Consider the following 27,245-nt stretch of genomic DNA (forward strand, 5'->3'; position numbering starts at 1 on the left):
AAGCTGGTGGATCCGCCAAGCTTTTGCCCTGGAGATCTTGGTGGCCTTTAAGGCATTACTAGACTTGCTCTTTAACTGCAGACCAACATGGCTGCCCACCTGAAACTTCCCAAGGGAAGCCGCCACGGACACTTTTGAGGCCTCGCCTTTTGGACAGCTGCCTTCACCTCAGCCAACTGATTCAGCAAGTGGGAAAGTTAAAATTGGGAGTGCTGATCCTGCTGCATTTCAGGACATCTCTGTTACCATGGCAGCCAGTTGCGGGAGGTGCTGCAGTTCCCTCCAACTCCACAAGGGACAGCAGGAGAGTCACCAGGATAGAAGCCATGGCAACAGGGCCAACATTAGAGAGCAGGCCTTGGGGCTCTGCACAAGCTCTGAGGCAACATGGGACCAGGGGGGAGGAAGGGGGCATCCTTTGTGGGGGGACAAAAATACCTTCCACCAGCCTGAACGAAGCACAGGGCCGTATTCTTAAAACTCAAATCCATATGTTGTGCTGAGCAAGGGCAGACCTTGGAACAGGAAGCAGTGATGACAATAAAATACTATGGCATGGCATATGTTTATTCACTGCTCGTCAATTTTTTTGTTTCTGCTACCCTTTGCTGTGGGCGCAGCCCCACCGCTTGCCTAGGGTTGCCGTCGTTTGCCTGCCAGAGTTTAGGGCAGGGGTCCTCAAACTTTTTAAATAGGGGGCCAGTTCACTGTCCCTCAGACTGTTGGAGGGCCGGACTGTTGTGGTGGCTGCCGTTACTGTACAAGGCCGCGGGCCGTCAGTTTTCCGTCTTCTGCATCTCTCTCCCTTCCCCACACCACACACCCCAGCCTGGGAACTCACCTCACCTCGGTATCGCCTCACACTCTGTCTCTGCCGCCTCAGCCCAGTGCCGGAAGTGTGCATTGCTAACGCGAGTTTAGGTCAAACGTCACTTCTGGTCTGATTTTGCCATAACCCGGTGGGCCGCATAAAACGTCCTCAGCGGGCCGCATCTGGCCCGCGGGCCGTAGTTTGAGGACCCCTGGTTTAGGGCATCTATCAGAGGCTTGACAGGCAAAAGCTGGAAAAGGAAAAGCATTTTCATGTACAGGGTATGGTACATGCACTGGATCCATACGGTATTTGCACTGGATCCATACCCTGTAAGCTGCACCTGTTGAATTTCTGCCTATTGCTGTCAGGACAAACACTGCCCATCCCTACTGGAAGGCTCACTTGGTCCTCTCTTGCACCAGCGTAGTCCCATTATCAGCTGTTTCTTGCAGCCATAAAATCTAGAAACCTGGGGTGTGGGTTTTGTTATTTAAACTGAAGGATAAAATGTGACACAAAGGGGTTCATGTCCACCTTGCGTTGCTGCAGCTGAATAGAGCTTCCTTGTCTGAAGACGCTTGCTGTGAACTGTGACCAGCACAATCGTGTTGTGTATTTCATTTACACACTGACACGTGTCCTTTATCAAAGCACGCTCACCCCTTGATATAGAGTCTATTATGGAACACTAAGAAGTGGTGGGGGAGATGAGAAAGGGTCAAAGCCAGCAAGCCAGTGCAGGCCGAGAGCTGAGCTCACATAATCATCTCTGTTTTCAGGAATTCGTCTCCAACAGCTTATGGGAAGGGGGGGGGGGGGGGAGGGAATGCAGGCAAAATCAAGCCCCTGGAGCAGGGATCAGCAAGCCCCCTCCCATCCCAATGGAGTCTTTGCACTCTCCTGGAAAAGTAAATGGTGTCTATTTCACTCCTGGGGAGGGCAAACTAGTTCAGGCCTTCTACTACAGACCAACAGTCAATCAATCAACCAAGTTTATTGTTCATGGCCGTTAGCCAAGACCTATCTAAAACATAATTACAGACAGGCGATATTCTAAAATCTCAGCATACAATCAGCACAATAATACAAAAACAGTACAGTTGGAGGTAGGATCATTTTGTAGAAAAATAGGTGGTGGAGCTCACTAGCATATGCCACGTCCACCCAGCCAACAGCAACTGGACGCAAGAAAGGAGAACCTCGGGTGAGCAAGGTCTGCTTGGGCTGGTTAGAGATACAGCCAGCCCAAACTGGTCTCGCTCACCTGGGGCTCTCCTTGGCCCCCCCCGCCCCCCCCCCCCCCCAGTCAAAAGGCCAGCAAGCCACTTGCTGCCCAAAATCATATAAGAAGTGGAGAAAGGGTGGCGTGGGCTTCTCCAGAGGCTGGGGGTGTGGCAAAGCCCCTGGTGGCTGGCTGGCTGCCCGCTTTCCTAATCCAGGGATTGTTATGCCGCTGCACCTACTATTTAATGGACAAGGTAGGTGGGGAGGAGGGGGAACCACCCTCAGAGCTGCTGCTGAATTCAAGGCCTGCTAGGAAGTATTTTTTTTTGTAAATTAACAGTTTATTGGTTTTAAATCATGAAACTACAATTATAAATAAAACATGAATAAGCTGATAGTCTAGATGTCTGCCAAAATAAACACATTCATATATATATATATATATATATATATATACACACACACACACACACATTATATATATGTGTGTGTGTGTGTGTGTGTGTATACACACACATATAACATGTACTTCAGAGGAAGGTATTATAAATAAACAATGTCTTAGGGATTTCTTGTTGAGCAGCTAGATATTCCAGTACAGGAAACCATATAGTATTAAAATTGGAAGGTGTTTCACAGCCATCAATTGCATTAAGATTGTCAGTCAACTTTGCCATCATATAAAACTCCCAGATTTTGTTATGCCACTGAAAGAAGGATGTTATGTGCTTTTCCAATTCCTAACAATACATGTTTTCGCTGCAGACAATAAGAACGTAAGAGAAGCCATGTTGGATCAGGCCAATGGCCCATCCAGTCCAACACTCTGTGTCACACAGTGGCAATTTTTTTTTATTATATATATATATATATATATATATACACATACATACACACACACACACACTGTGGCTAATAGCCACTGATGGACCTCTGCTCCATATTTTTATCTAACCCCCTCTTGAAGCTGTCTATGCTTGTGGCCGCCACCACCTCCTGTGGCAGTGAATTCTGTCAATAAGACTGTCAATAATTGAAGAAGTATATTTATGAGAGACCCAACCATGGTTGGAGGTATTCTTAGAAGCAAAGTTCGCTCTGGTCTTCCTAGCAGCCAGGGCAAAGTTCGCTCCTCCCTTCCTAGCAGAGTAGGGAAGGGAAGGCTCCTCACTGGAGGGTAAACCAAGAGGGCAACTCACCTGAAACTGCTGGAGGGAAGAGTCCAGACTCCTTGGAGGCCTCTTCTGAGACTGTCTGGACTTTTTCCACTTAGGGAAGGCACTGTAGCTCCACTGAGCCTCAGAAGGGGCAGCCCAAAGATCATGAGATAAGGTTGGCTGCAAGCCGTGGCTGACCCTCTGAGCAGCTCTGGGTGCTCTGCACAAGTACTGGATGCTGTCAGGATTATGACATCACACTTGATTATGACACCATTTAGCCAGACTAGAGCATGGTGGTCGCTAGGGCAACAGAGTAAAATTCACTCTGATTCAGAGTAAAAAACAGCAAGGGGGGGGGTACAGGGTGAGGTCTGACTTTGCCCAGTTAATCTCTGTCTTCAGAAATGTGTTCCAGCAACCTATCACACAATAACCCAAACCATAAGTTTCTAGTCAGGAGGAAGCGTGCAGGCCTCCAGGGCAGAGAGCAGCCCCCCACATCTCAATGGAGTCTTTGAAGGCACATTAGCACTTTCTCTCGGAAAAGTAAATGGTGGCCCTTTCACTCCTAGGGGTGCACACTGGGGTGGGTGCTGACCAACAGAATTCCCCACCTGGGACTGTTAGAGGGAAGAGCCCACAGAATTTCAGGGAAGGAAGGAAAATAGATGGGGAAGGAGAGAGATGTGGAAATAAAGCAACTTTAAACGCCTTCTCCAAGCAGGGCAGTGGGGGCTTTGAGAACAACACAATACGTGTGAAAGAGCCACATATGGCTCCCGAGCTACACTTTGGCCACCCCTGTTCTGGAGGAACAGTGCTTGAGTCCAGTAGCACCTTTAAGACCAACAAAGTTTTATTCAAGGTATCAGCTTTCATGCGCCACGCACACATCTTCAGATACAGATATTGACAGTCCTGTTTTCATGAAAAGATAAAAAGGAATATAAGGACAAATGGGGTCAGGGGTTGTTTTGCAGAAAAGAAGGTGCTGGAGCTCATTAGCGCAACTCATTTGCATATGCGCCACACACCCTTGACATCACTGGAAGGTGTACTGAATTATATCAGCTCAGCATCCACTTTAAAATGCTCCTGGAATTATAATTGTCATAATAAAACCTTACTGCCATCATACTTTTAAAATTATTTTGTCCTATGTGGCCACAGTGGCATGAAAAAGATTTTCCATCTGTCTGCTTTATATATTTTGTTTATTTTCCCATTTTTTGTGGGGGGAAAATATTAGAAGTTTGTCAAATCTTAAGAGTTCAGCAAAATTTTCACGGTTTGAACAATGGAGCCTCAAAGCAAGTATTGGGGGGGGGGCTGTAAGAAAGAAAGAGCACAATAAAATTTAGAGGTTCCGGAGCTCTGCTCCTGTGAGCTCTTGTCCAAAATGAGGTCCGATCAGGGCCATATCCCTTCCTTTGCTGCCTTTAGAAGCTGCCAGCTAAGTCAGTCTGGGTCTTGTCAACGGTTCATTGGGCCCACAACCAACCCAACCAGCCCGCTCCCTCCAAATCGAGAGCTTTTTCTTCCCCCAGCCTTCCACCAAACCAGTCCACACCGGGATGCTACCTCACTGCGCAAGAAGCTGCCCTTTGAGTTCCTGATGTAGAAGCTGCCACAGTTACTCTTTTATGACCTCAAATCAAATCAATTCTATCAAATCAAATTTAATATGGTTAGAGACCCATCCAAAAAAGAAAAAAATAAGTAACAAGTGGCATTAGAAAAACCAAGGTATACAATTCAGCTAGGGTACAATATAAAAACGTCGTGCTGTGACGTCACCCTAGAGTCAGAAACACAGGGGACTACCTTTACCTTTTTTACAATATAAAATGTTACACATAAAAATTTCAGTTCCCATTTCTAGTTATAAAACAAGGTAAATTAAAATATTACAGATATTTAAATGTCTTTATCTATTAGCTGTTTATGGCGTCTTATGGTTTGTACAGCAAATGTTGCTGCCTTCATAGTAATTTCCTGGTTCTTATCCACTAAAATCTTACCTAGATAAAAGCTAATATCTCTCTCCGGGAATTGAGCTCAGCATTCAAGATGCAACATCAAAACCAAGGCTTCGAAGCACAAAAAAACTCCAAAACCAATGGATGAAGGGAGGTCCCTGCAGATCATGAGAGAAAGGGCACAAAGAAGGGTTGTATCAGGGCTTAGTTCTCCTTTCTGACCCACCCAGGGGAATGCTGATGGCCACTTTGAGGTCAGGAAGCCATTTTCTCCAAGTCAGTTTGCCCAGGAATCCTGGAGGTTTTTTGTCATCTTCTAGGCATGGAGCAGGGGTCACTGAGGGTGTGTCTGTGAGAGATAGTTGTGAAGCTCCTGCCTTGTGCAGGGGTTGGATTATCAGATGACCCTGGAGGTCCCTTCCAACTCTACGATTCTGATACCAGTGGGTCATAACGAAAGATCATGTCCAGGAGTGGAATTCTAGCAGGAGCTCATTTGCATATTAAGCCACACACCCCTGATGTAGCCAATCCTTCAAGAGCTTACAAAAAAGAGCCTTGTAAGCTCTTGGAAGATTGGCTATATCAGGAGGGTGTGGCCTAATATGCAAAGGAGCTCCTAGAATTCCACCCCTTATCATATCACTATGTCATGTCATGTCATGTCATAATGATGGCAACTAGGAAACACAAGCCCCATGACATGAGGTCATGTCAAAGGGGGGCAAGAGTTGGAAAGCATTTTGGAGGGTCTCCAGTCTAATCCCCTTCTCCATGGGGGGTGGGTGGGCGGAAGGAATAACAAAACTCCTGCACATTGAATCTGGGTGTCTTTTGCATTTTAGATGTTCCACCTTCCCATATCATCTCAGCTCACCCCGGATGCACACTAGCTGTGCCCTGAAAACCAGAGATCCCATGCCCCAGTAACCTCAAAATCCAGCTCCAAGGCAGAGATCTGAACGTTGTGAAGCGGCAAGTCAAGAGTGGTGTAGGAAACTCAGGGACTAGTCTTGAAAAGCTTCCTTCTTGATGCTTCCAGAACTCTTGAATTCTTGCCTCCTAGATCAGAGGTCCCCACGCTTTCTTTCTTAAAACAGTTTTAAAAATTGAAAATAAGGTATAAAGACCAAGAAGACCCTAACTTGCCAACTGTTTTCTTCTGCTCTTGTGAAAAAGCGAGGCTTGCTGATCCTAGGGTTGACAATCCCCAGTAGGGAGGTTTGGAGGCCCTCCCTACACTTCAGGGTCATCAGAAAGCTGGGGGGGGGGGATGTCTGCAGGGCGTGCCATTATTTCCTATGGAGAATTGATCCATGGTTATCTGGGGCCCGGGGGGGGGGGGTGTTCTTTGAGGTAGAGGCTCCAATTTTTCAGCATAGCATCCAGGGCCTCTCCTCAAAACACCCTCCAAGTTTCTAAAGAATTGGACCAGAGTTTCCAATTCTATGAGCCGCAAAAGAAGGTGCCCCTATCCTTCATTGTTTCCAATGTAGGGAATGCATTTAAAGGGTGTGCAGTGGTCCCTTTCAATGTGATGGCCAGAACTCCCTTTGGAGTTCAATTCTGCTTGTCACACCCTTGCTCCTGGCTCCACCCCCAAAGTCTCCTGGCTCCACCCCCAAAGTCTCCAGCTATGTCTTGAATTGGGCTTGGCAACCCTAGCTGATCCTGACGAACTGATGTGTCTGCGATCCACTAGGCCACACTGGCGACCTCAGCCTCACCTGGCTCCTCTGGCTTAAGTCCCGCCCACTCCCACCTGTCTTCCCTCCACTCCCTGGGCGGGGCCGGCAGAGACGTCACAGAAGCCGCGTCGGCGGACGTCCTTCCTCTCCTTCCGGCGGGCGGTCTCTTTCTCGCTCTTCTGTGGCCACGGGGCTCCTCTATGGCCCAACAGCGCCCCCCTCCGGCGGTCGCAGCCAGCGGCGGGAAGGATGCTGCTGCTGCGTTTCCCTCCCTTCAGAAAGAGGCGGAGGCGGCTTCTCCTTCCCTTCCGATCTTTTTTGAAACGTGGAGCGTGTTTTGAGGAGAGACACTAGATGCTATGCTGCACATTTGGTGCTCTACCTCAAAAAACAGCCCCACCACAGACCCAGATACCCACAGATCAATTCTCCATTATACCCTATGGGAATTGGTCTCCATTGGGAATAATGGAATGCCCAGCAGATATTCTCCCTCCTACCGCCCACTAGGGTTGCCAAGTCCAATTCAAGAAATATCTGGGGACTGGGGGTGGAGCCAGGAGACTTTGGGGGTGGAGCCAAAAGCAAGGCTGTGCCAAGCATAATTGAACTCCAAAGGGAGTTCTGGCCATCACATTTAAAGGGACAGCACACCTTTTCAATTCCTTCCTTCCATAGGAAATAATGAAGGATAGGGGCACCTTCTTTTGGGGCTCATAGAATTGGACCCCCTGGTCCAATCTTTTCGAAACTTGGGGAGTATTTTGGGGAGAGGCACTAGATGCTATACTGAAAATTTGGTGCCTCTACCCCAAAAAACAGGGCCCCCCCCAGAGCCCCAGATACCCACAGATCAATTCTCCATGATTTTCTATGGGAATAAATCTCCATAGGGAATAATAGAGTTCCCAGCAGACATTTCCCTCCCCTCCCCCCGCTTTCTTACGACCCTGAAGTGGGGAGAGGGTCTCCAAACCGGGGGATCCCCTGCCCCCACCTGTGGATTGGCAACCCTACCGCCCACTTTCTGATAAACTTGAAGCGTGGGGAGGGTGCTTGACGAAATCCCTGCACCCATGATCTGGGGGACCTTGCTGTGTTACAAGGAGAGATACTTCATCTGTCCTCTCAGACACAACTAGGTGGTTGTCCTGGAGGTGGGGAAAAACCGCTTGTCTCAGCCTTGGGTCACTGCACCAAGTAAATATGGACTTGTGGGTCACCATACCTAAAAGGCTCGGAATTGCTATTCTAAACTAACCTATTGTGACTCTCAGCATTCCACAGTTAAGAAGAGTTCATCTGCCCATCAGTCTCCAATTTTGATAATATTTATTTCCTTCACTGTTCCCCCCCAAGAATTAAACCCAAACAAATGATAGCCATATAAACCCAACTTGTTATTCCTGTTTGTTAAATGTCTTCATTATGTTGTACGCTAATTTGCTGCTCACCCTCTACCTATATGCATGGACTAGTAACTTCCAAGTCAATGTATCTGAAGTAGTTTGTGGGCACACAAAAGCTTATACCTCAAATACAAGTTTGCTGGTCTTAAAGGTGCCATTGGCTTTGAATCATGATCTGTTCTCAACAACAGGGGGCGCTCTTTCACTGCAGCTGCCCCTTTCCCTTTGAGCTGCACTGTGAAAGCTGAAGACAGAAGCGCAGAGGTAATTAACGGCCTGCGCTGAGCAAAGTGAGGGGCTGTACAAAATCTGGTCCAGGACAGCAGAGAACGAGCCACATTTTTGCACGTGCTTCTGAACAGCAGCCAGTTTTCCTTGGAGACAGGTGCGGTTTATCTTCTAGCACAGCTGACTTCCTTCAGGCAGAACAAGCACAGCAATATGAGGGTTTGTGTTGATGCACGAGTTCAGCCGTGATTGTGAGATCTAGCATCAGCTATTTTCGAGAGATCCAAACTCCACCAGACCGTGTTTGCTGAATGGATCATCAGGGGTTTTTTTTGTAGCGGGAACTTTACATATTAGGCCACACACCCGATGTAGCCAATCCTCCTGGAGCTTACAGGAGGCCCTGTACGAAGAGCCCTGTAAGCTCTTGGAGGATTGGCTACATCAGGGGTGTGTGGCCTCATATGCAAAGGAGTTCCTGCCACAAAAAAAGCCCTGAATCATTTCAGTTGGGGCTTCAAGGCAGGTATGTTTGGGCTGGACTTGTGAAAGACGTGGGGTGGAAGGTGGGATTCCGCCTTGCAAGTTTTGCAGGTCCCCCATCGTAGCGTCTTGTTTCAGATTTTCATAACATCCTAGTCCTGATCCGGTTGCTGCTTAGATGTCTCATGCCGCTGACTGCTTTGACTTTCACTGTTGCAATCTACCTTGAGCCTCAGTGAGAAGGGTAGACAGTGTATGAACCAAATCCATAAGTGGGCAAAAGCCTTACTCTGAACCTGCATCATACTGTTTGGGCCCCTCAGAACAGTCAGGTTCATTGGGGGTCTTGAGATTGTACCTCTTCCTCCCCACCCCACGTCTTCTCCCAGGCCCTTCCTGCCAGTTTGGTGTAGTGGTTAAGTGCACAGACTCTTATCTGAGCCACTTTGGTGGGAATGGCGGGATACAAATCGAAATATAAATAAATAAATAAATCTGGGAGAACTGGGTTTGATTCCCCATTCCCACTTGCAGCTGCTGGAAAGGCCTTGGGTCAGCCATAGTTTTGGCAGAGGTTGTCCTTGAAAGGACAGCTTCTGGGAGAATTCTCTCAGCCCCACCCACCTCACAGGGTGTCTGTTGTGGGCGGAAGGTAAAGGAGATTGTGACCACTCTGAGATTCAGAGTATAGGGCAAGATATAAATCCAATGTCATCATTTTCATCATCTCCTCCTCCTCCTCCTTTCCAGATCACACAGAGATAATACACACAAAACACTCACTGCTGTTCTCCCAAAAAGGAAAGAAAAAGTGGCATTGGAACATTTATTTTAGAGAAAGTTGAAAGCTTGTAGATACAGCAATAAAATATACAAAAAAAAAGGTTAAAACCTTGATGGTCTAGAGACAGCATACAGGTAGGGGGAGAAAGGGGAGAGGATCAGCTTGATAATAAGGCGCAGAGTGGCATGAACAAGCTATTTGGTTAGAAGGAACCAAGGCAGCTTTGCTCTGGTCCGAATGCTTCTAGTTTGGCATTACAAAAACAAACAAAAAGAGAGAGACCATTCTGTTCCTAATGGGCAAACATTCCAGTAGGGAACAGGTTAACCTAAAAAGCTTTGGCTACGACCTCTTCTACCTCCTGTCCAGCCGTCTCCTCTAAACTAATACTGGAGAACTCGTCCCACTCCTTTCTCTTGCTCCCGCAGCTGAAATTTGCAACCAGCCGCTTAGGCATCGCTGGAACTTTGTTGTCCTGCACTGGAGTGTCAGCATCCCAACCAAGCAGAGGGCAACAGGGACTGCCGGGGGAAGCCACTAAAGCCACAGCAAGAGGCACGGAGAGGCCACCGCTGATGAAACTTACGCAGAGTGCCTTTGCCTACAGATCAGAATATAAGGATCTTGCAAGGAAAAAAACAATGGCCAAGTCCATGCAATGAAGCTTGGAGAGGTAAGGGAATGAAACTGGCTCTCGGGGCTTTTTTAAAACCCACCATTTCAGGGACAGTGGCTCAATGGTAGAGCATCTGCTCTGTAAGCAGAAGGTCCCAGGTTCAATCCCCGGCACCTCCAACTAAAAAGAGTCCAGGCAAGTAGGCGCGAAAAACCTCAGCTGGAGACCTTGGAAAACTGCTGCCGGTCTGAGTAGACAATACTGATTCTGATGGACCGAGGGTCTGATTCAGTATAAGGAAGCTTCGTATGTCCATATTTCAAAGATTTATTTCTGACACACAGGAGGAATGGTGGGGGAAAGTTCTGTCAAGCCCACAGCTTTCTTAGGGCAACTCCTCAAGTGGTTCTCAAGGCAAGAGACCTTCAGAGCTGGTTTGCCATTGCCCGTCTCTGCGTAGCAACCCTGGACGCCTTTGGTGGTCTCCCATCCAAGTACCAACCAGGATTAACCCTTGCTTTGCTTCCAAGATCTGACCAGCCTGGGCCATCTAGATGGGGGCACAGCTGGGATACTGGGAGCTAAATGCTGGCAACGAGACGCAAACGGTTAAGCCATTAATTCAGAGAATCCTTCCTTATTGGGGCTGAGGCCTTAAGAGAGCTGAAAGCAAGAATGTCCTGCACCCATGAAGCCACCCCAGCTGTACAACATGAGAGAACTGTGGAGAAAGAAAGTGACTCTGTTCTGGATGGCCCCAGATTCAAATCCCACCTCTGACATGGTTATACTGCACAGAGAAGATTCTCTTGATCCCCTTTCCTCATCATTAAGAGCACAACACTCAGGGAGTGGAGCTGCAGGCACCAGCGTCAAAGTGCAAGGGAATCAGGCTGCCGGCATTGCCTGGCAACAAGGGCCTACTTCACAGGGCTGTTATCCTGGTTTTTTTTTAAAAAAAATGTTAGTTTTTTGCACCACTTAACAAAGCAGAAGGTGGGGCAAACTTAAAATAGATATCTGCTAGGGGATTTTAAAGAATGCCTTGACTGTAAAATCTGCCTTCCCTGTGTTGATGCACAGCTTGTTTTTTTGGGGTGGGGATTCCTACTTGCACATCGAGAAGACTCAGCCTCTTTGTGACTGCGCACGCTTGGATGTTAGCCAGAGCCGGAGAAGCAGTGTTTTTGTAGCATGCAGCGAATGCATACAGGAAGCCAAGAAATACAACTGAAGAGCGGTTGCAAAGAGGCACTTGGTCTACCAAAACACGTACACAAAAGAGACTCCTGAAACAAATAGCTTTATACATCTGGAAAAAAAATATTTTTTTTTTCAAAAAAAACAAACAAAACCAAAACTAAAAATAGGACTCTCCCCTCTAGTCAGGCAAGGAGCTGCCAGCCACGGTATGCTTGAGGCGGCCAAAGGAGAAGCCACGGTCACGGGTCTCTTGCCTAGTTGGTGGCTGTTAGGTCGGGCTCCGTGACTGCGCAGGAAGAGGAGCCATTCTAAGCCAGGAAGCCGGAAACCATCAGCTGACTGGGTGGGGCTGGTCACATGGGCGAGGAGGCGCACTCAGGGGTCAACTCCATGTCAAACTGCAAGGATTCTGCGGGGGAGGAAAAGGAAAGTGTTCCAGCTGCCATACTGGGGTGTTCACTTCAGTCTCAGACAGCCAAACACCAGCATCCGACTCAAGAACTGATTCAGAACCTGCAGCACTCTCAACGCTAAGCACGGTTCTTGACCTCACATATCTGCAAGAGGGAGCACACCATAGAAGACGACGACGACTGCAGATTTATACCCCGCCCTTCTCTCTGAATCAGAGACTCAGCGGCTTACAATCTCCTATACCTTCTCCCTCCACGACGGACACCCTATGAGGGAGATAGGGCTAAGAGGGCTCTCACAGCAGCCTCCCTAAGGTCCAGTGCAGCAGTTTTTGTCCTCGGCGGGTAAAGCTAGACTGTCCTTCAGCGCTCACCCCTTCTTGTGGAGTGTCAGGCAGAGGCGGAATAAGTTACATAAAAGTAAGCAAACTGTATAATTTATAAGGGGCCACAGGATTCAGCTTTCTTTCAGGAGAATCTGGATTTTTTTTAAAAAAAAAAAGCCTGTAGAATACGCAGCCCTCTAAACACTTGCATCGCGTTGCTACTTCTCTCGCCTTGATTGCTGACTTTCAGCTGCTCTGTCTCTCCCCTTCGTGTTTTCCTCTGGGCCCTCTTGCCGGTCGCTTTGCCCTCAAGCCAAGCCTTCCAAGTTCTCTTTGCAGGAGTCCTCTTTCTTTTTTCTCCCAACTCTGAAAACTCTTCAGAGCCCTCCCTCCTGTCAGCCCAGTTCCCTTCCCACAGCCTCCATTTCTCTTTTGTCCTCATCCTAGAACCTGGTACCCCTCTTCCTTGTTGGTCTTCTTCCCCCCGCCACCCTGGAACCCAGCTGAAATTTCACACCATGTCAATCAAGAGCCAGTTTGGTGCAATGGTTAAGTGCGGGGACTCTTATCTGGGTTTGATTCCCCACTTCTCTGCCTGCAGCTGCTGGAATGGCCTTGGGTCAGCCATAGCTCTTGTAGGAGTTGTCCTTGAAAGGGCAGCTGCTGCAAGAGCTCTCTCAGCCCCACTTACCTCACAGGTTGTCTGTTGGCAGGGGGGGGGGAAGGTAAAGGAGATTGTGACCGCTCTGAGATTCAGAGTATAGGGTGGGATATAAATCCAATATCCTCTTCTTTAAAAGCTCCTTCTGTCCCACCTATCTCCTAATTCCACGAACCCCCATGACTTCATCCAATTATCCAAGCTTTGCCAAAGTGGAGCATTTATAGAATCACAGAAACAGAAGGTACCTCCAGGGTCATCTAGCCCAACCCCCTGCACAATGTAGAAAATTCACAAATACCTCCCCCCACTCCACATCCCCAGTGATCCCTGCTCCATGCCCAGAAAATGGCAAAAAACCTCCCGGATCCCTGGCCAAACCGGCCTGGAGATAAATTTACCCCCAGCTTGCTTCCTGACTTCAAAGTGGCAACCGGCATTTCCCTGGACCTGTAAGGAGGAGCCACAAGCACTAATGCAAAGTGTTCTCTCTAAGCTGAGTGGGTATGAACTAGCTCACAGTTTTTAGCCTCCGGCTCACGCATTTTGTCTTAGCTCAGGAAAAACGGCCCCAGAGCAAGCTAACGTGTGCAGTAGCTCAGAAAAGGAGAACTGTTGCTCACAAAGCTCCATGGCTTAGCAGGAGCACCGGATGCAAATTTTCTTTAACCATTTAACCACATGCAAGTTAAAAAGGTAAAGGCAGTGCCCTGTGCAAGCGCCAGTCGTTTCCGACTCTGCGGTGACGTTGCTTTCACAACGTTTTCACGGCAGACTTTTTTTACGGGGTGGTTTGCCATTGCCTTCCCCAGTCGTCTACACTTTCCCCCCAGCAAGCTGGGTACTCCTTTGACCGACCTCGGAAGGATGGAAGGCTGAGTCAACCTGGAGCTGGTTACCTGAACCAGGAGAGCCAGTTTGGTGTAGTGGTTAAGTGTGCGGTCTCTTATCTGGGAGAACCGGGTTTGATTCCCCACTCCTCCACTTGCACCTGCTGGAATGGCCTTGGGTCAGCCATAGCTCTGGCAGAGGTTGTCCTTGAAAGGGCAGCTGCTGTGAGAGCCCTCTCCAGCCCCACCCACCTCACAGGGTGTCTGTTGTGGGGGAGGAAGGTAAAGGAGATTGTGAGCCGCTCTGAGACTCTTCGGAGTGGAGGGCGGGATATAAATCTAATATCATCTTCTTCTTCCGCTGGGATCAAACTCAGGTCGTGAGCAGAGAGCTTGGACTGCACTTTACCACTCTGCGCCACGGGGCTCCCACATGCAAAGTTAGGCATATGCAAAAACAATCACGGAAACTTGGGAGTGCTTCTGTGCAGCTGAGCGGCACCCTCAGCGCCACACGTTGAACTCTCCCGTGGTTCTTTCTACGACAGATGCAGCTGCAGAGCACCTCCCCCCCCATTTCCTCCAGCCACTCTGCAGACCCCGCACTCACCAAACTGGCCGCTGGCATTCCCTTCTGCTGCTTCGCCGTTATTGCCGAAATGGATCAGAGACTCGAGCGTGCGGGGAGACATGGGCAGCTCAATGGTGCTACTGCAAGTGGTCCTGGAAAAGGGGTGGGGGCCACGGAGAAGAGGAGACAGCGGCTGTAGTGGCAGAGTTGTGTTGGGAAATACCTGGAGATTTGGGGAGGGTGGGGTTTGGAGAAGGGAGGGACCCCACTGGTATATAATGCCATAGAACCCCACCCTTCAAAGTAGCTGTTTTCTCCAGGAGAAATGACCTCTGTTGTCTGGGGGTTCAGTTGCAATACTGGGAGGTCTCCCGGCAGCACCTGGAGGTTGGCAACCCCTATGCAACAGCATGCCCCCCCTCCCAGAAGCTGGGAACTCAGCTCTGTTGCAGTGGGGCACCATCAGACCTAGAACCCTCTCCCCATCGCCCACCACCCAGAATTTCTAATAATTGTTCTGATTTTACAGTCTTAGATCCAGGGAATAGAAAATAAGTTGGAACCCTGCCCCTTTCATTACTATCCTTTCTTTCTCCCTCCCTGTTATGACTTTCGTAAGGGATTTTTACGGAGCACCGTTCCTAATCGCAGCATAGGTGGTGGTTAGGGTTGCCAGACTCCTTTGAGGGTGGAGAGAACCCCCCCCCTTTTTGTGGGGTGCTTCTCAGCTGGCAGCCAGCTGGCCAGTGGGGGGAAAATCCCACCCTCAGCTGGCCCAAGAAGCAACATGATTACACTTTCCAGAAGTGATGTCATCACATCACTGACGCTGCAGTGCGACGCTCTAGTTTTTGGTCAAAACTCTACAGTAAAATCAGCTGCAAACCATAGAGTTTTGCCCATAAACTAGTGTCACCCCTCCGAAGTTGGTGGCATGGTGACATCGCTTCCAGGTGATGTCATCATGTTGCACAAGTAGCAGAAGAACCTGGAAAGGACCCAGGATCCCCCCACCAGTAGCCAAGTAGGACCTGGCAACCCATCGTGGCGGTGGTGGTGGAAAGCAATGCGTACCCCCTTCCCCCCTTGGATGCCATATTTCATCTTGTAGTTTAGGGAAGAGGGCCATTTCTGAAGAGGAGGCAGTCAGAAGACAGCCAAGGAAGTGAGCTTTGCTTATAGACAAGCCACACCGGATAGTTCTGTAGGCCCTACACCCCTCCCTCCCTCCCCCCCCCCGCCCCCCGTGCTGTGGGATCCCATCCCTCTTGAGAAGGGAGAATACTTACGGGGTCACGCAGATGAACTTGGTCTTTAGATAGGGAGCAGTGCCTGTTTGGGGAGAAGGAGAAGCATTCTCTTAGCTGATGAATCCAGCAGAGCAGCAAGGGTTCCCCCCTCTCGACTTCAGCTCCTTTGCTACTTCCCACAAATTTTAGAGATGTGTCATTCAGGGATGTGGCAAATCATGCGCAGAGGCATGCTAAGTGCAAGGCGAAATTGGCAGCTGCCGTGTGGCTTTTTATGTATTTCTGAGGTAGTTTGCTGAGCCGCTCTCTCGTCCTTCCACTTCTAAATCCTATTCCGTGGAACAGAGAGTAGCAAAAGAGCTGGAGTTGGGAGAGGAGACCCAAGCAGGGTTCCCTCTGAGCGGAGTTAGTGTGAGCTCACAGATTTTTGTCTTAGCTCAGGAAAAACGGCCCCAGGGCAAGCTAATTTATGCAGTAGCTCAAAACTTTAATGCCAGTCTTTCACAAAGTAGAATTTTTGCTCACGGGACCCCACAGCTTGGTGGGAGTCTTGAACCCAAGGCAGACAACATTAAACCTGAGGTTGAAATTAAAAAGAACCAAACAAAAAACTAGGAGGACCTCAAGAAATGGCAACAATTCACAGGGGCTTATGTTGACCTGCTATCTAACCTTGCCCATCTTTCCCTCTTGTTTTGTTCTCTTTTTTGCCATCCCCCACCTGTATTTCCCTAGTAGCCCTTACAGCCCTCCCCCTTCTTCCTCTCTACCACCTTATCCCCCCTCCCATCTCTTCCCCTGGCAGCCACTGTTTCCTCCCCACCTTTCTGATATACCCTTCCCTCCTTCACCCTGCTTCTTCTTCTTCTTTAGCCTTACCTGTTCCTCCCTCTGCAGTTTTACTCTTCCAGTTCCATCCCATCTTATCCCTTTCAGTTTATTTTCCCCTCCCCCAGTACTGTTACTAACTGAGGCTGAGAATTCTCAGCAAAGTTGGAAAGTAAGATCTGTGTTGTTTTAACCTTAAACAAATATCTCCTTACTCTACTTGTATGCATGTCTCAACAAATATTATTTCCTTGTCTATTTTCACTGTTGGGCAATAACTAAATTGAGTTGGATGGGCTTACCGGCATAGGGAAGAAACAAAGTATTAACGCGATCTTTTTTTTTTTTTTAGTTTGTCCTTGATTTTATCCCAAACTTAGATGTTTATAGTTTTAAATGGCATTTTCTTTTATTATATAATTGCATTGCCTCCTACTTTCTACTACCTGGATTCCTATGAAAAAATGCCTAATAAAGGTTTCAGTATCGGTATCAGTTTTTTGCCGTCTTATTCTTAGCCTCACGGTTGCAAAAACAAGGGACAGCAAGTTAGTATAAAAATAAACACACCAAACACACTTTCCCTATGAAGAAAGGTTGAAACGCTTGGGACTCTTTAGCTTGGAGAAACGTCGACTGAGGGGTGACATGATAGAGGTTTACAAGATAATGCATGGGATGGAGAAAGTAGAGAAAGAAGTACTTTTCTCCCTATCTCACAATACAAGAACTCGTGGGCATTCGATGAAATTGCTGAGCAGCCAGGTTAAAACAGATAAAAGGAAGTACTTCTTCACCCAAAGGGTGATTAACATGTGGAATTCACTGCCACAGGAGGTGGTGGCGGCCACAAGCATGGCCACCTTCAAGAGGAGTTTAGATAAAAATATGGAGCAGAGGTCCATCAGTGGCTATTAGCCACAGTGTGTGTGTATGTATAAAATTTTTTGCCACTGTGTGACACAGAGTGAGGACTGGATGGACCATTGGCCTGATCCAACATGGCTTCTCTTATGTTCTTATGTTCTAATCCCCTACATGAGAATGTGCTCAGGGTGGGTGGGTGGGAGGTTGTTGTCGGTGATGCCACTCGCATTAACTAGTTCTGTGGATACCACCCCCACCCCCATTCAACAAAGCCCCTAACAGGAGAGCAAGGAAGGGCAAATGGGATAGAGGCCTCCTTGCCTTGTCACAGACACCACGCGATCCTGAGTTCAGGAACTCTGGCAGTACAGCTTCTCCCAAAACACGATTTATAAGAAGAAGATGATGATGATATTGGATTTATATCCCGCCCTATACTCTGAATCTCAGAGTCTCAGAGCAACTCGCAATCTCCTTTACTTCCCCTCCCACCCCTGCCACAACAGACACCCTATGAGGTGGGTGGGGCTGAGAGAGCTTTTACGGCAGCTGCCCTTTCAAGGACAACTCCTACGAGAGCTATGACTAACCCAAGGCCATTCCAGCAGGCGCAAGTGGAGGAGTGGGGAATCAAACCCGGTTCTCCCAGATAAGAGTCTGCACACTTAACCACTACAGGGGAAGAAGGTCTATGAGAGCTCTGGCTGACCCAAGGCCATTCCAGCAGCTGCAAGTGGAGGAGTGGGGAATCAAACCTGGTTCTCCCAGATAAGAGTCTGCACACTTAGCCACTACAGGGGAAGAACGTCTATGAGAGCTCTGGCTGACCCAAGGCCATTCCAGCAGGCGCAAGTGGAGGAGTGGGGAATCAAACCCGGTTCTCCCAGATAAGAGTCTGCACACTTAACCACTACAGGGGAAGAAGGTCTATGAGAGCTATGGCTGACCCAAGGCCATGCTAGCAGGTGCAAGTGGAGGAGTGGGGAATCAAACCCGGTTCTCCCAGATAAGAGTCTGCACACTTAACCACTACACCAAACTGGCTCTCTTATACCCTCCGTCTGGCCAGAATGTACCCAAGGCGCAGCACACGCAAGCAAGTCGAGCAGATGCCAGTATTCTAACAGACCAAGAGTTTGCAATGTGGTGCCCATGGTGACACCTTTCCTGGTGCCTGCCAAGTGTTTTTATAGCATGTGGGTGGGGCCAGGTAAAGCTTTTGCCTAGCAAGGCTTCTGATCGGCCGTGCAGACTTTTTAAAACGTTGCTTTGGCAGCAGCTGCCATCGCAGCCCAAGGGTCTATACTGTGTCACTGCAGCTAAGCTACGGCCATCATTTTGTGGCCGACTGCCTCCTGCAGTAGCCGTTTGGTTGCTGCACCCACCGTGCCTTGTCAGCAATGCTCCTTTTAAGCTGTGGAGTCTTGTGAGCAAAAAAATCTACTTTGTGAGCTATGGGCATTAAAGTTGTGAGCTGCTGCATAAATTAGTTTGCTCCGGGGCCATTTTTCCCTGAGTTAAGACAAAAACGTGTGAGCCGGAGGCCAAAACACTGTGAGCTAGCTCATACTACTAACAGCCTAGAGGGAGTTGTCAGAACTCCAAATGTGCCCAGAGGTTACAGATGCCCCTCCCTGCCCAAGAACAGTCAACTCAATTAACGCCATCTTGGAATCTTGCTACACAAAAAAAATGGGGGAACGGCGCAGAAAGCCAACAACTACCTGGGTCAGTAGCTTCGGGGTGTTCCTGGCTCTCAGGACGGCAGTATTTTCCAAAGGCCTCTTCTTTGGGGATATCGGGATACAAGTAAACGAGGGGGGAAACCAGGATGTTGGTGGCATCCATGATCTTGTAGCCCATGATGATCTCGGCAAAGGACATGCTGTTGAGCTGCTGCTTGGTGTACGGCTCCACCGACTGGATCTGTGTCTTCCCTGAAGCAAGCGAAAGCAATGGGCAAAAAGGGACATTAACAGGGACGCTCCAAAAAGGAACAACGTGCACAATCTTTTGGCAAAGGGCGGAAAAAACCCAAGGTCAATAAGTAGAGTTGCTAGAAGACGACCGCAGATTTATATCCCGTCCTTCTCTCTGAATGAGAGTCTTGGAGAGGCTTACAATCTCCTATATCTCCTCCCCCCACAACAGACACCCTGTGAGGTGGGTGGAGCTGCGAGGGCTCTCCCAGAATCTGCCCTTTCAAGGACAGCTCTGAGAGAGCTATGGCTGACACAAGGCCATTCCAGCAGCTGCAAGTGGAGGAGTGGGGAATCAAACCTGGTTCTCCCAGAATCAAACCTGGGGAATCAAACCTGGTTCTCCCAGATAAGAGTCTGCACACTTAACCACTACAGGGAAAGAAGGTCTATGAGAGCTATGGCTGACCCAAGACCATTCCAGCAGCTGCAAGTGGAGGAGTGGGGAATCAAACCCGGTTCTCCCAGATAAGAGTCTGCACACTTAACCACTACAGGGGAAGAAGACCATGAGAGCTATGGCTGACCCAAGGCCATTCCAGCAGGTGCAAGTGGAGGAGTGGGGAATCAAACCTGGTTCTCCCGGATAAGAGTCCACGCACTTAACCACTACACCAAACTGGCTCTCAGCTACAAATGAATGGGGGGAGGGAATCACAACTTGGGGAATAAAATATATCCAGACCACTGAAAAACTAGGTATCCGAGGTGGGACAATCCTCTAGCCATTTGGCTGAGCCTGCTGTGCTTCTAGTGTCCTGGACCCACTAGTGGACCTCCTGATGTCACCTGGGGTTTTTGGCCACTGTGTGACACAGAGTGTTGGACTGGATGGGCCACTGGCCTGATCCAGCATGACTTCTCTTCTGTTCTTATGTGCCGTCACTGTATTCTCATGAATGCTGTTTAGCGGAAGGCCACCTGAAGTGGAAGGCTCATCGATATTGTGGAAGAAGTTTAAGATCAGTTTGGCTGTGAGAAAAATAGCACACTGGGTCTAGGGACAGGAGGAACTTGCTGTGGGGAGGCCGAGAAGATCCGGGAAGCCATGGGCCCAGAGAGTCAAGGAAGCACAGGCTAAACTCTACATATTGATTTGAAATCAGCAACTGACTCTGTATTTTGTAACTCGTTTTGTACATTCAATGCAATTTAGTACTTGCTAGCTAGGAAAAAATGTGCCTATCTGTCATTTCCCGTTCAAGCAAGGAAGGTACACCTTGAACTGATGCCCAGAAGAAGAAGAACTGTAGATTTATACCCTGCCTCTGGCCGAGGCCAGACGCACATAAACTGACGAGATGGGCATGGATGAAAGCCAGATGCATGTCGGATTTTATGCGGTTGTCCAAACATCAGCATCTGGCAATGGTCGTTGGCTTGTTCGTGTCCCGAACTGCCACGACTGAGATGCGGACTTTTTTGATGGTTGTACATAATTTTATATTGTTATGTTATATTTTAGCTTGGTGTTGTGTTGTACTGTTATTGATGAGTTGTGTTGTTGTTGTTGATTGGCCTAGAGCCGCAATAAACTGACTGACTGACTGACTGACTGATAGTACATTAAATCCGGAATGAGAATGCTTCCGACGACTCCCGCGCGTACTTTGTATGTTTGAACGCTCCATTGTAGCCGACTCGTCGCAAGCGCACATCCACTTCCCTACGAGAGCCCACTCCAAATGATATCATTGCGCCAGCAATTGTTGACTCAGGCTTCCAACCTTCCGAGGTCGGTAAAATATGTACCCAGCTTGCTGGGGGGGGAAGTGTAATGACCGGGGAAGGCAATGGCAAACCACCCCGTAAAAGGTCTGCCGTGAAAACTTTGTGAAAGCAGCATCACCCCAGAGTCGAAAACGACTGGTGCTTGCACAGGGGACCTTTCCTAAATGGGAGGGGGGGAGGCAGATCGCCCACCTTTGCTGTCTCCCCGCCAGAGGAAGAAGGTGACCCACCTTTGCTGTCTCCCTGCCAGGCGGAGTGACAGCAAAGAGAGTTGCCGTGCTCTCCCCCCCATTTAAACACCACGGCGGGGTGTTTAAATGGGGGGGAGGAAGATCACCCGCCTTTGCTGTCTCCCTGCCAGGCGGAGAGACAACAAAGAGAGTTGCCGTGCCCCCCCATTTAAACACCACGGCGGGGTGTTTAAATGGGGGGGGGGAGGAAGATCACCCACCTTTGCTGTCTCCCCGCCAGGCGGAGAGACAGCAAAGAGAACTCCTGGGCTTCCCCTTCCTTTCTGGGTGTTTAAATGGGGGGGGGGCAGATTGCCCACCTTTTCTGGCACCTTTAAAAAAAAAAAGCCAAGCACAATATCCCATGGTACTGCGCTTGTGCGAGTGTGGAATGCCATCTCAAAAAATGAGGTCCGGTTGATACCTCTGATCAACCAACAACGGGACCAATGCTGCTTAGAACTGAAGGATGGAGGGATCTCTGATCAGGAAATTCATTGTAAAAAAGCTGCGGGGTATAATAGCGACGGGTTAGGAATGGATTTAATGGTGAGTGTGACCGCGGCCCTTGTCTCTGATTCAGAGCGGCTTACAATCTCCTATATCTTCTCCTCCCACAACAGACACCCTGTAAGGTGGGTGGGGCTGAGAGGGCTCTCACAGCAGCTGCCCTTTTCGAGGACAACCCCTGCAACAGCTATGGCTGACTCAAGGCCATTCCAGCAGCTGCAAGTGGAAGAGTGGGGAATCAAACCCACTTAATCACTACACCAAACTGGCTCTCTTAGAGCTGACATTCAGCCCTGAATGAGCAAATTAAGTCCTGCATCTACAATGATCTCTATATTTGGAAGTTAGAAGGTAAGTTTTCCCACACGTCAGGCTGGAAAGTAAGGCAGCTTTCTGCTGCACTGGGCATCTTGGTGTATTTGCTGAAGTCATCCAGCGCTGCTTACTGTACCACAAAACAGAACAGATGTGTGTGATGAGCTATTACTCTCAGAAGTGGCTTGCTGAATACTGAGGCAGTTAACTTGGGGGGGGGGGTGTTTGTGTGTTAGGAGATGCCCTTTAAGTCTGGTTGTTGGGAAACATAGAACTAGAAGGTACCAAAAAGGTCCAACCCCGTATATAATGTTGGAAGTTCATAACTACCTCCCCCCACCGTTCCTCCAGTGACGTCTGCTCTATGCCCAGAGGAAGGGAAAAAAACCTCCAGGATCCGTAGACCAACCCGGCCTGGAGGAAAATTCCTTCCTGACCCCAAAGTGATGATTAGCATTACTCTGGGCAAGTAAGAAAGGAACGTGAGAGCCAAGCACTGGCTTGTCCCTTCTCGTCCTTCCTTTCACGATCGGCCTAAATTCATGGGATCAGCATTACTATCAGATGGCCATCTAGCCTCTGCTTAAAAACTTTTAAAAAGGAGCGCCCGCCATACCATATGTACAAACAGTGCCCTCTTGCAAAGCTGTTTTAACTGGCTGGATACCAGAAAAAGTTTAAGACCGCCAACCCAAGAAGACAGAAGGGGCAAACTTGCACTACTAATCCTTGTGGCCTGCAAAAGCACGTGAAGAGCCTCAGGTGTAGAGCAGACACTCTCCATGCAGCAGGTTCCAGGTCTGGAGGGACGGTGGCTCAGTGGTAGAGTATCTGCTTGGGAAGCAGAAGGTCCCAGGTTTGATCCCTGGCATCTCCAAAAAAGGGTCCAGGCAAATAGGTGTGAAAAACCTCAGCTTGAGACCCTGGAGAGCAGGGGAGGGATGGTGGCTCAGTGGTAGAGCATCTGCTTGGGAAGCAGAAGGTCCCAGGTTCGATCCCTGGCATCTCCAAAAAAGGGTCCAGGCAAATAGGTGTGAAAAACCTCAGCTTGAGACCCTGGAGAGCAGGGGAGGGACGGTGGCTCAGTGGTAGAGCATCTGCTTGGGAAGCAGAAGGTCCCAGGTTCGATCCCTGGCATCTCCAAAAAAGGGTCCAGGCAAATAGGTGTGAAAAACCTCAGCTTGAGACCCTGGAGAGCAGGGGAGGGACGGTGGCTCAGTGGTAGAGCATCTGCTTGGGAAGCAGAAGGTCCCAGGTTCGATCCCTGGCATCTCCAAAAAAGGGTCCAGGCAAATAGGTGTGAAAAACCTCAGCTTGAGACCCTGGAGAGCAGGGGAGGGACGGTGGCTCAGTGGTAGAGCATCTGCTTGGGAAGCAGAAGGTCCCAGGTTCGATCCCTGGCATCTCCAAAAAAGGGTCCAGGCAAATAGGTGTGAAAAACCTCAGCTTGAGACCCTGGAGAGCAGGGGAGGGACGGTGGCTCAGTGGTAGAGCATCTGCTTGGGAAGCAGAAGGTCCCAGGTTCAATCCCTGGCATCTCCAAAAAAGGGTCCAGGCAAATAGGTGTGAAAAACCTCAGCTTGAGACCCTGGAGAGCCGCTGCCAGTCTGAGAAGACAATACTGACTTTGGTGGACCAGGGGTCTGATTCAGTATAAGGCAGCTTCATATGTTCATATGTTTTATCCCTACTATCTCCAGCTAAGGATCTCCACTGATAAAAAGGGGCCAGAAGAGGAGGAGATTGGACTTATACCTCGCCTTTCACTCAGAGTGGTTTACAATCTCCTTCCCTTCCTCTCCCCACAACAGACACCCTGAGAGGTAGGTGCGGCGGAAAGGGCCCTGAGAGAACGGCTCTTGAAAGAATAGCTCTGAGAGCCGTGACTGGCCCAAGGTCACCCAACAGCTGCACGGGGAGGAGGCATGGGGAAATAACAATAATAATATAATAATACATTTTATTTATATCCCGCCCTCCCCGCCGAAGCAGGCTCAAACACGGTGCTCCAGATTAGAGACCACTATACCAATCTGGTGTACGCTCTCTTATGTATTAGGTTCCAGGTTTTATTCCCTGCTATCTCTAGCTAAGGATCGCCAATAAACCGGGCCAGGGAAGCACCGCTTACCACTGATGTCCTTTTCCACCCACGTGAAGGTGATTCCACCTTCCTTGCTGCTTTCACTGAAACGGAGCAGGAAGGTGCCGGGGGGCTTTGTGCTCAAGATGGCCCTCTCGCGCTCTTTGCTGATGAAACCCATGATGTACCTGCAAAAGACAAACTCCAGCTTAGCTTCTGAGATATTTCCAAGCCTGCATCTCCCTGCCCACAGGGTCTGCTACTCCAACACTGAGCTAAAACAAAGCCCTCCTACCATGAGGTCCCTAAGGTGGTGCCAATGTTCCCAACGACACCTTTCCTGGTGCCCACCAAGTGTTTTTAGAAAGTGGGCAAGGCCGCCTGGGGCTTTTCCCAGCAAGACTTTCTGGCTGCTCACTGGAGATTTGATTGGCTGCGCAGATTTTTAAAAATGTCGCTTTGCGCAAGGATCTTCACCGTATGGCTTCAGGTAAACTGCTAACGAAAATAATCCCACACCAGGCACGAATTTATCAAATATAATTTCTAAATTGTTCAAAACACGATTGAAAAAATTGTGCAATCAATACGTGCTAAATATAAATGTCGCTGTAAAGTCACTTCCACCCTGTCCAAACTATAAAGAACCATGTCCAAAATATTGAAGACCGATTTCCCACTCACCTTACGCTGCTCTCACATTCCTCGTCTCAGCGGGGCTTCCTTCCGATTTCACGCTATCTGCCCCGGGGCTGCAAGTAAAGTCGCCATTTTCCCGCAGCAAACAGAAACCTCTAAAAACCAGTTTCTGTTTGCCACACGGAAACACCGACGTTACTTTCAGCCCCGGGGCAGAGAGTGTGAAATCGGAAGGAAGCCCCGCTGGGAAGAGGAATATGAGAGTGGCGTAAGGTAAGTGGGAAATCGGTCAAAGTCACTTATAATGGCGTTGTTCATTTAACACATCTTTAAGTGGGTCTTTGCAAAGCACAATGTATCTTCAGTGATATGATTCTACGGCTGGCTGGTTTTCTGGGCTGTTTCAGATATTCTCCCCCAAGAATCTATCGCTGTAAAAGATTTCTGGCTGTGCAGAATGCTTCGCTGTTCCTGTAGAGAGCTCTCCCAGTTGCTAAACACAACGTTCCAACATCTCTATTGAAAACTCTCACGTTGCTAAATAAATCTGATATGTTGCTTCAAGCACAAACGCTCCACGGAATGCAGAACTAATTGGTGTCAAATTAGGTACTCCCTCCTCTCCTTATCTTAGAATGTGTGTTCTTAAAGGTAAGCTGTAGCAGCCATTTTGTGGCTGGCCCCACATCCTACAGCAGCCTTTTGTGGCTGGACCTACTACACTGTATCAAGCCCAAAAGCGCTCATGGGCTTAGAAAAACTGAGATCCCCTGCCTCAAGAAGACCTCTATTAAGGCAGAAAACCCCTCTCTGGAGCAGAGATGCTGTCTTGAGGGCAGAGGTTCACTCACCCTTCATTCCAGAGGGCCAAGATGTACTTCTTCACCAGGTCAATGATGTTATCCAGCCAGACCCAGAAAGAGAAGCCTTTGCCTGCCATGTTCTCCTAGACAAACAGCAGACCCGTGTAAGCAAACCGGAGTCACATCTGGGGCCCAGGCACCACACATCTGGCCTTCCAAAGGTCTTACCTTGCAGAATTTCGCCCATGTTATCTGACATCCAGAGTAATTGACACCCGGTCCTGGAATGCGGGAAAAAGAAAAGCAATCAGGAAGGCTGCCAACCCTGCGGGGGGAAAATCTTCCCTGGGATTTAATTTTTGGGGTGCCAGGCATCCAATGTGACAGGGCAGCAGGGGTGGAATTCTGGCAGGAGCTCCTTTGCATATTAGGCCACACCCCTCTGATGTAGCCAATCTTCCTGGAGCTTACAAAAAAGAGCCTTCTAAGCTCTTGGAGGACTGGCTACATCAGGGGTGTGTGGCCTAATATGCAAAGGAGCTCCTGCTAGAATTGTACCCCTGCAAAACAGCCTATCCAAGAAATGTTGCTGTCCATCCAAATTGATCCCTGTGAGCTTAATGGAATGTGGATTTGAAAAGGACCAAAGGGCATCTTCCTTGAGGCTGTTATTTATTTTATAAAATTTACACCCCGCTTTTCTTCCTTTTTCAGGGCCAGCCTGGAGGCAGCATCACAGGAAGGCCTCATCCTTCATGCCCCGTTCGTTGGCCTTCCAGAGGAACTGCATTGGCTGCTGTGTGAGACAGGGTGCTGGACTAGATGGACCACTGGTCTGATGCAGCGGGGCTCTTCTGATGTTCACATTGGGAAAGGCCTCAGCCTCTATACCCTTTTGTGGGCCCTCCAGAGGAACTGGTTGGCCGCTGTGTGAGACAGGATGCTGGACTAGATGGACCACTGCTCTGATCCATCAGGGCTCTCTTTATGTTCATATTGTGAAAGGCCTGGTCCTCTATACTCTTTTGTGAGCCCTCCAAAGGAAGTGGTTGGCCGCTGTGTGAGACAAGATGCTGGACTACTTGTCTGATCCAGCAGGGTTCTTCTTATGTTCTTAAATTAAAGCATACATAATAAAATCACCCTTTAAAAACCATTAAAACAAAAAAAAACCCCTCACTACACTACATCATTAAGAGCAGAGCTAAACACACACACACACACAAAACTCAGAAAAAGCACAGTCCATTACCAAGCAGTTTCTCAGCGAGTGTTGACAGCTGCTCTATGCTGAGGCCCCGCTTGGTGGTGGAGGAGAACTGCCAGCTGAGAACTTCGGCCACCTGGTCCCACGTGCCGATCGGCGGCTTGGTGAAGAAGTTCACGTTCTGTCAAGGGAAGAGGAACGTTTTGATTCGGGAGCAGGAAAAGAGAAGCTCTTTGCTCATCCTGGCGTGTCAAAGTTTCCATTCTCCCAGCATACCTTGGGGTTGTTTGTCAGCATATTGTACCATAAGATGGACGCCCAGGCATTCGGCATCTGGCAAATGTTGGAGATCACCACTACAGGAAGCGAGTGGGTCTACGGTAAGGAAAGGAAAGGAACAGAGGCTGTAAGCAC

General features: G+C 48.9%; 1 protein-coding gene across 2 annotated transcripts in view; it reads right to left on the reverse strand.

Annotated features, from left to right (window-relative positions):
• Positions 1-9,797: 9,797 nt before the first annotated feature.
• The window catches only part of STAT3 (signal transducer and activator of transcription 3), a 70,653-nt gene continuing 53,205 nt past the window's right edge, over positions 9,798-27,245 (reverse strand). The window contains exons 16-24 of one of the 2 annotated variants that reach the window (XM_060255433.1): positions 27,108-27,206; positions 26,877-27,012; positions 25,853-25,905; positions 25,673-25,767; positions 24,231-24,370; positions 19,056-19,271; positions 15,679-15,721; positions 14,429-14,541; positions 9,798-11,997 (exon numbers count right to left, since the gene is read on the reverse strand). In XM_060255433.1, coding sequence (XP_060111416.1) covers positions 11,942-11,997; positions 14,429-14,541; positions 15,679-15,721; positions 19,056-19,271; positions 24,231-24,370; positions 25,673-25,767; positions 25,853-25,905; positions 26,877-27,012; positions 27,108-27,206 — 951 coding nt within the window. In that variant the 3' untranslated portion in view covers positions 9,798-11,941. The remainder of the gene's footprint in view (positions 11,998-14,428; positions 14,542-15,678; positions 15,722-19,055; positions 19,272-24,230; positions 24,371-25,672; positions 25,768-25,852; positions 25,906-26,876; positions 27,013-27,107; positions 27,207-27,245) is intronic. The other variant, XM_060255434.1, reaches the window with a different exon arrangement.

The sequence above is a fragment of the Heteronotia binoei genome, chromosome 15 (assembly GCF_032191835.1).
Source record: "Heteronotia binoei isolate CCM8104 ecotype False Entrance Well chromosome 15, APGP_CSIRO_Hbin_v1, whole genome shotgun sequence".
Taxonomy (NCBI): domain Eukaryota; kingdom Metazoa; phylum Chordata; class Lepidosauria; order Squamata; family Gekkonidae; genus Heteronotia; species Heteronotia binoei.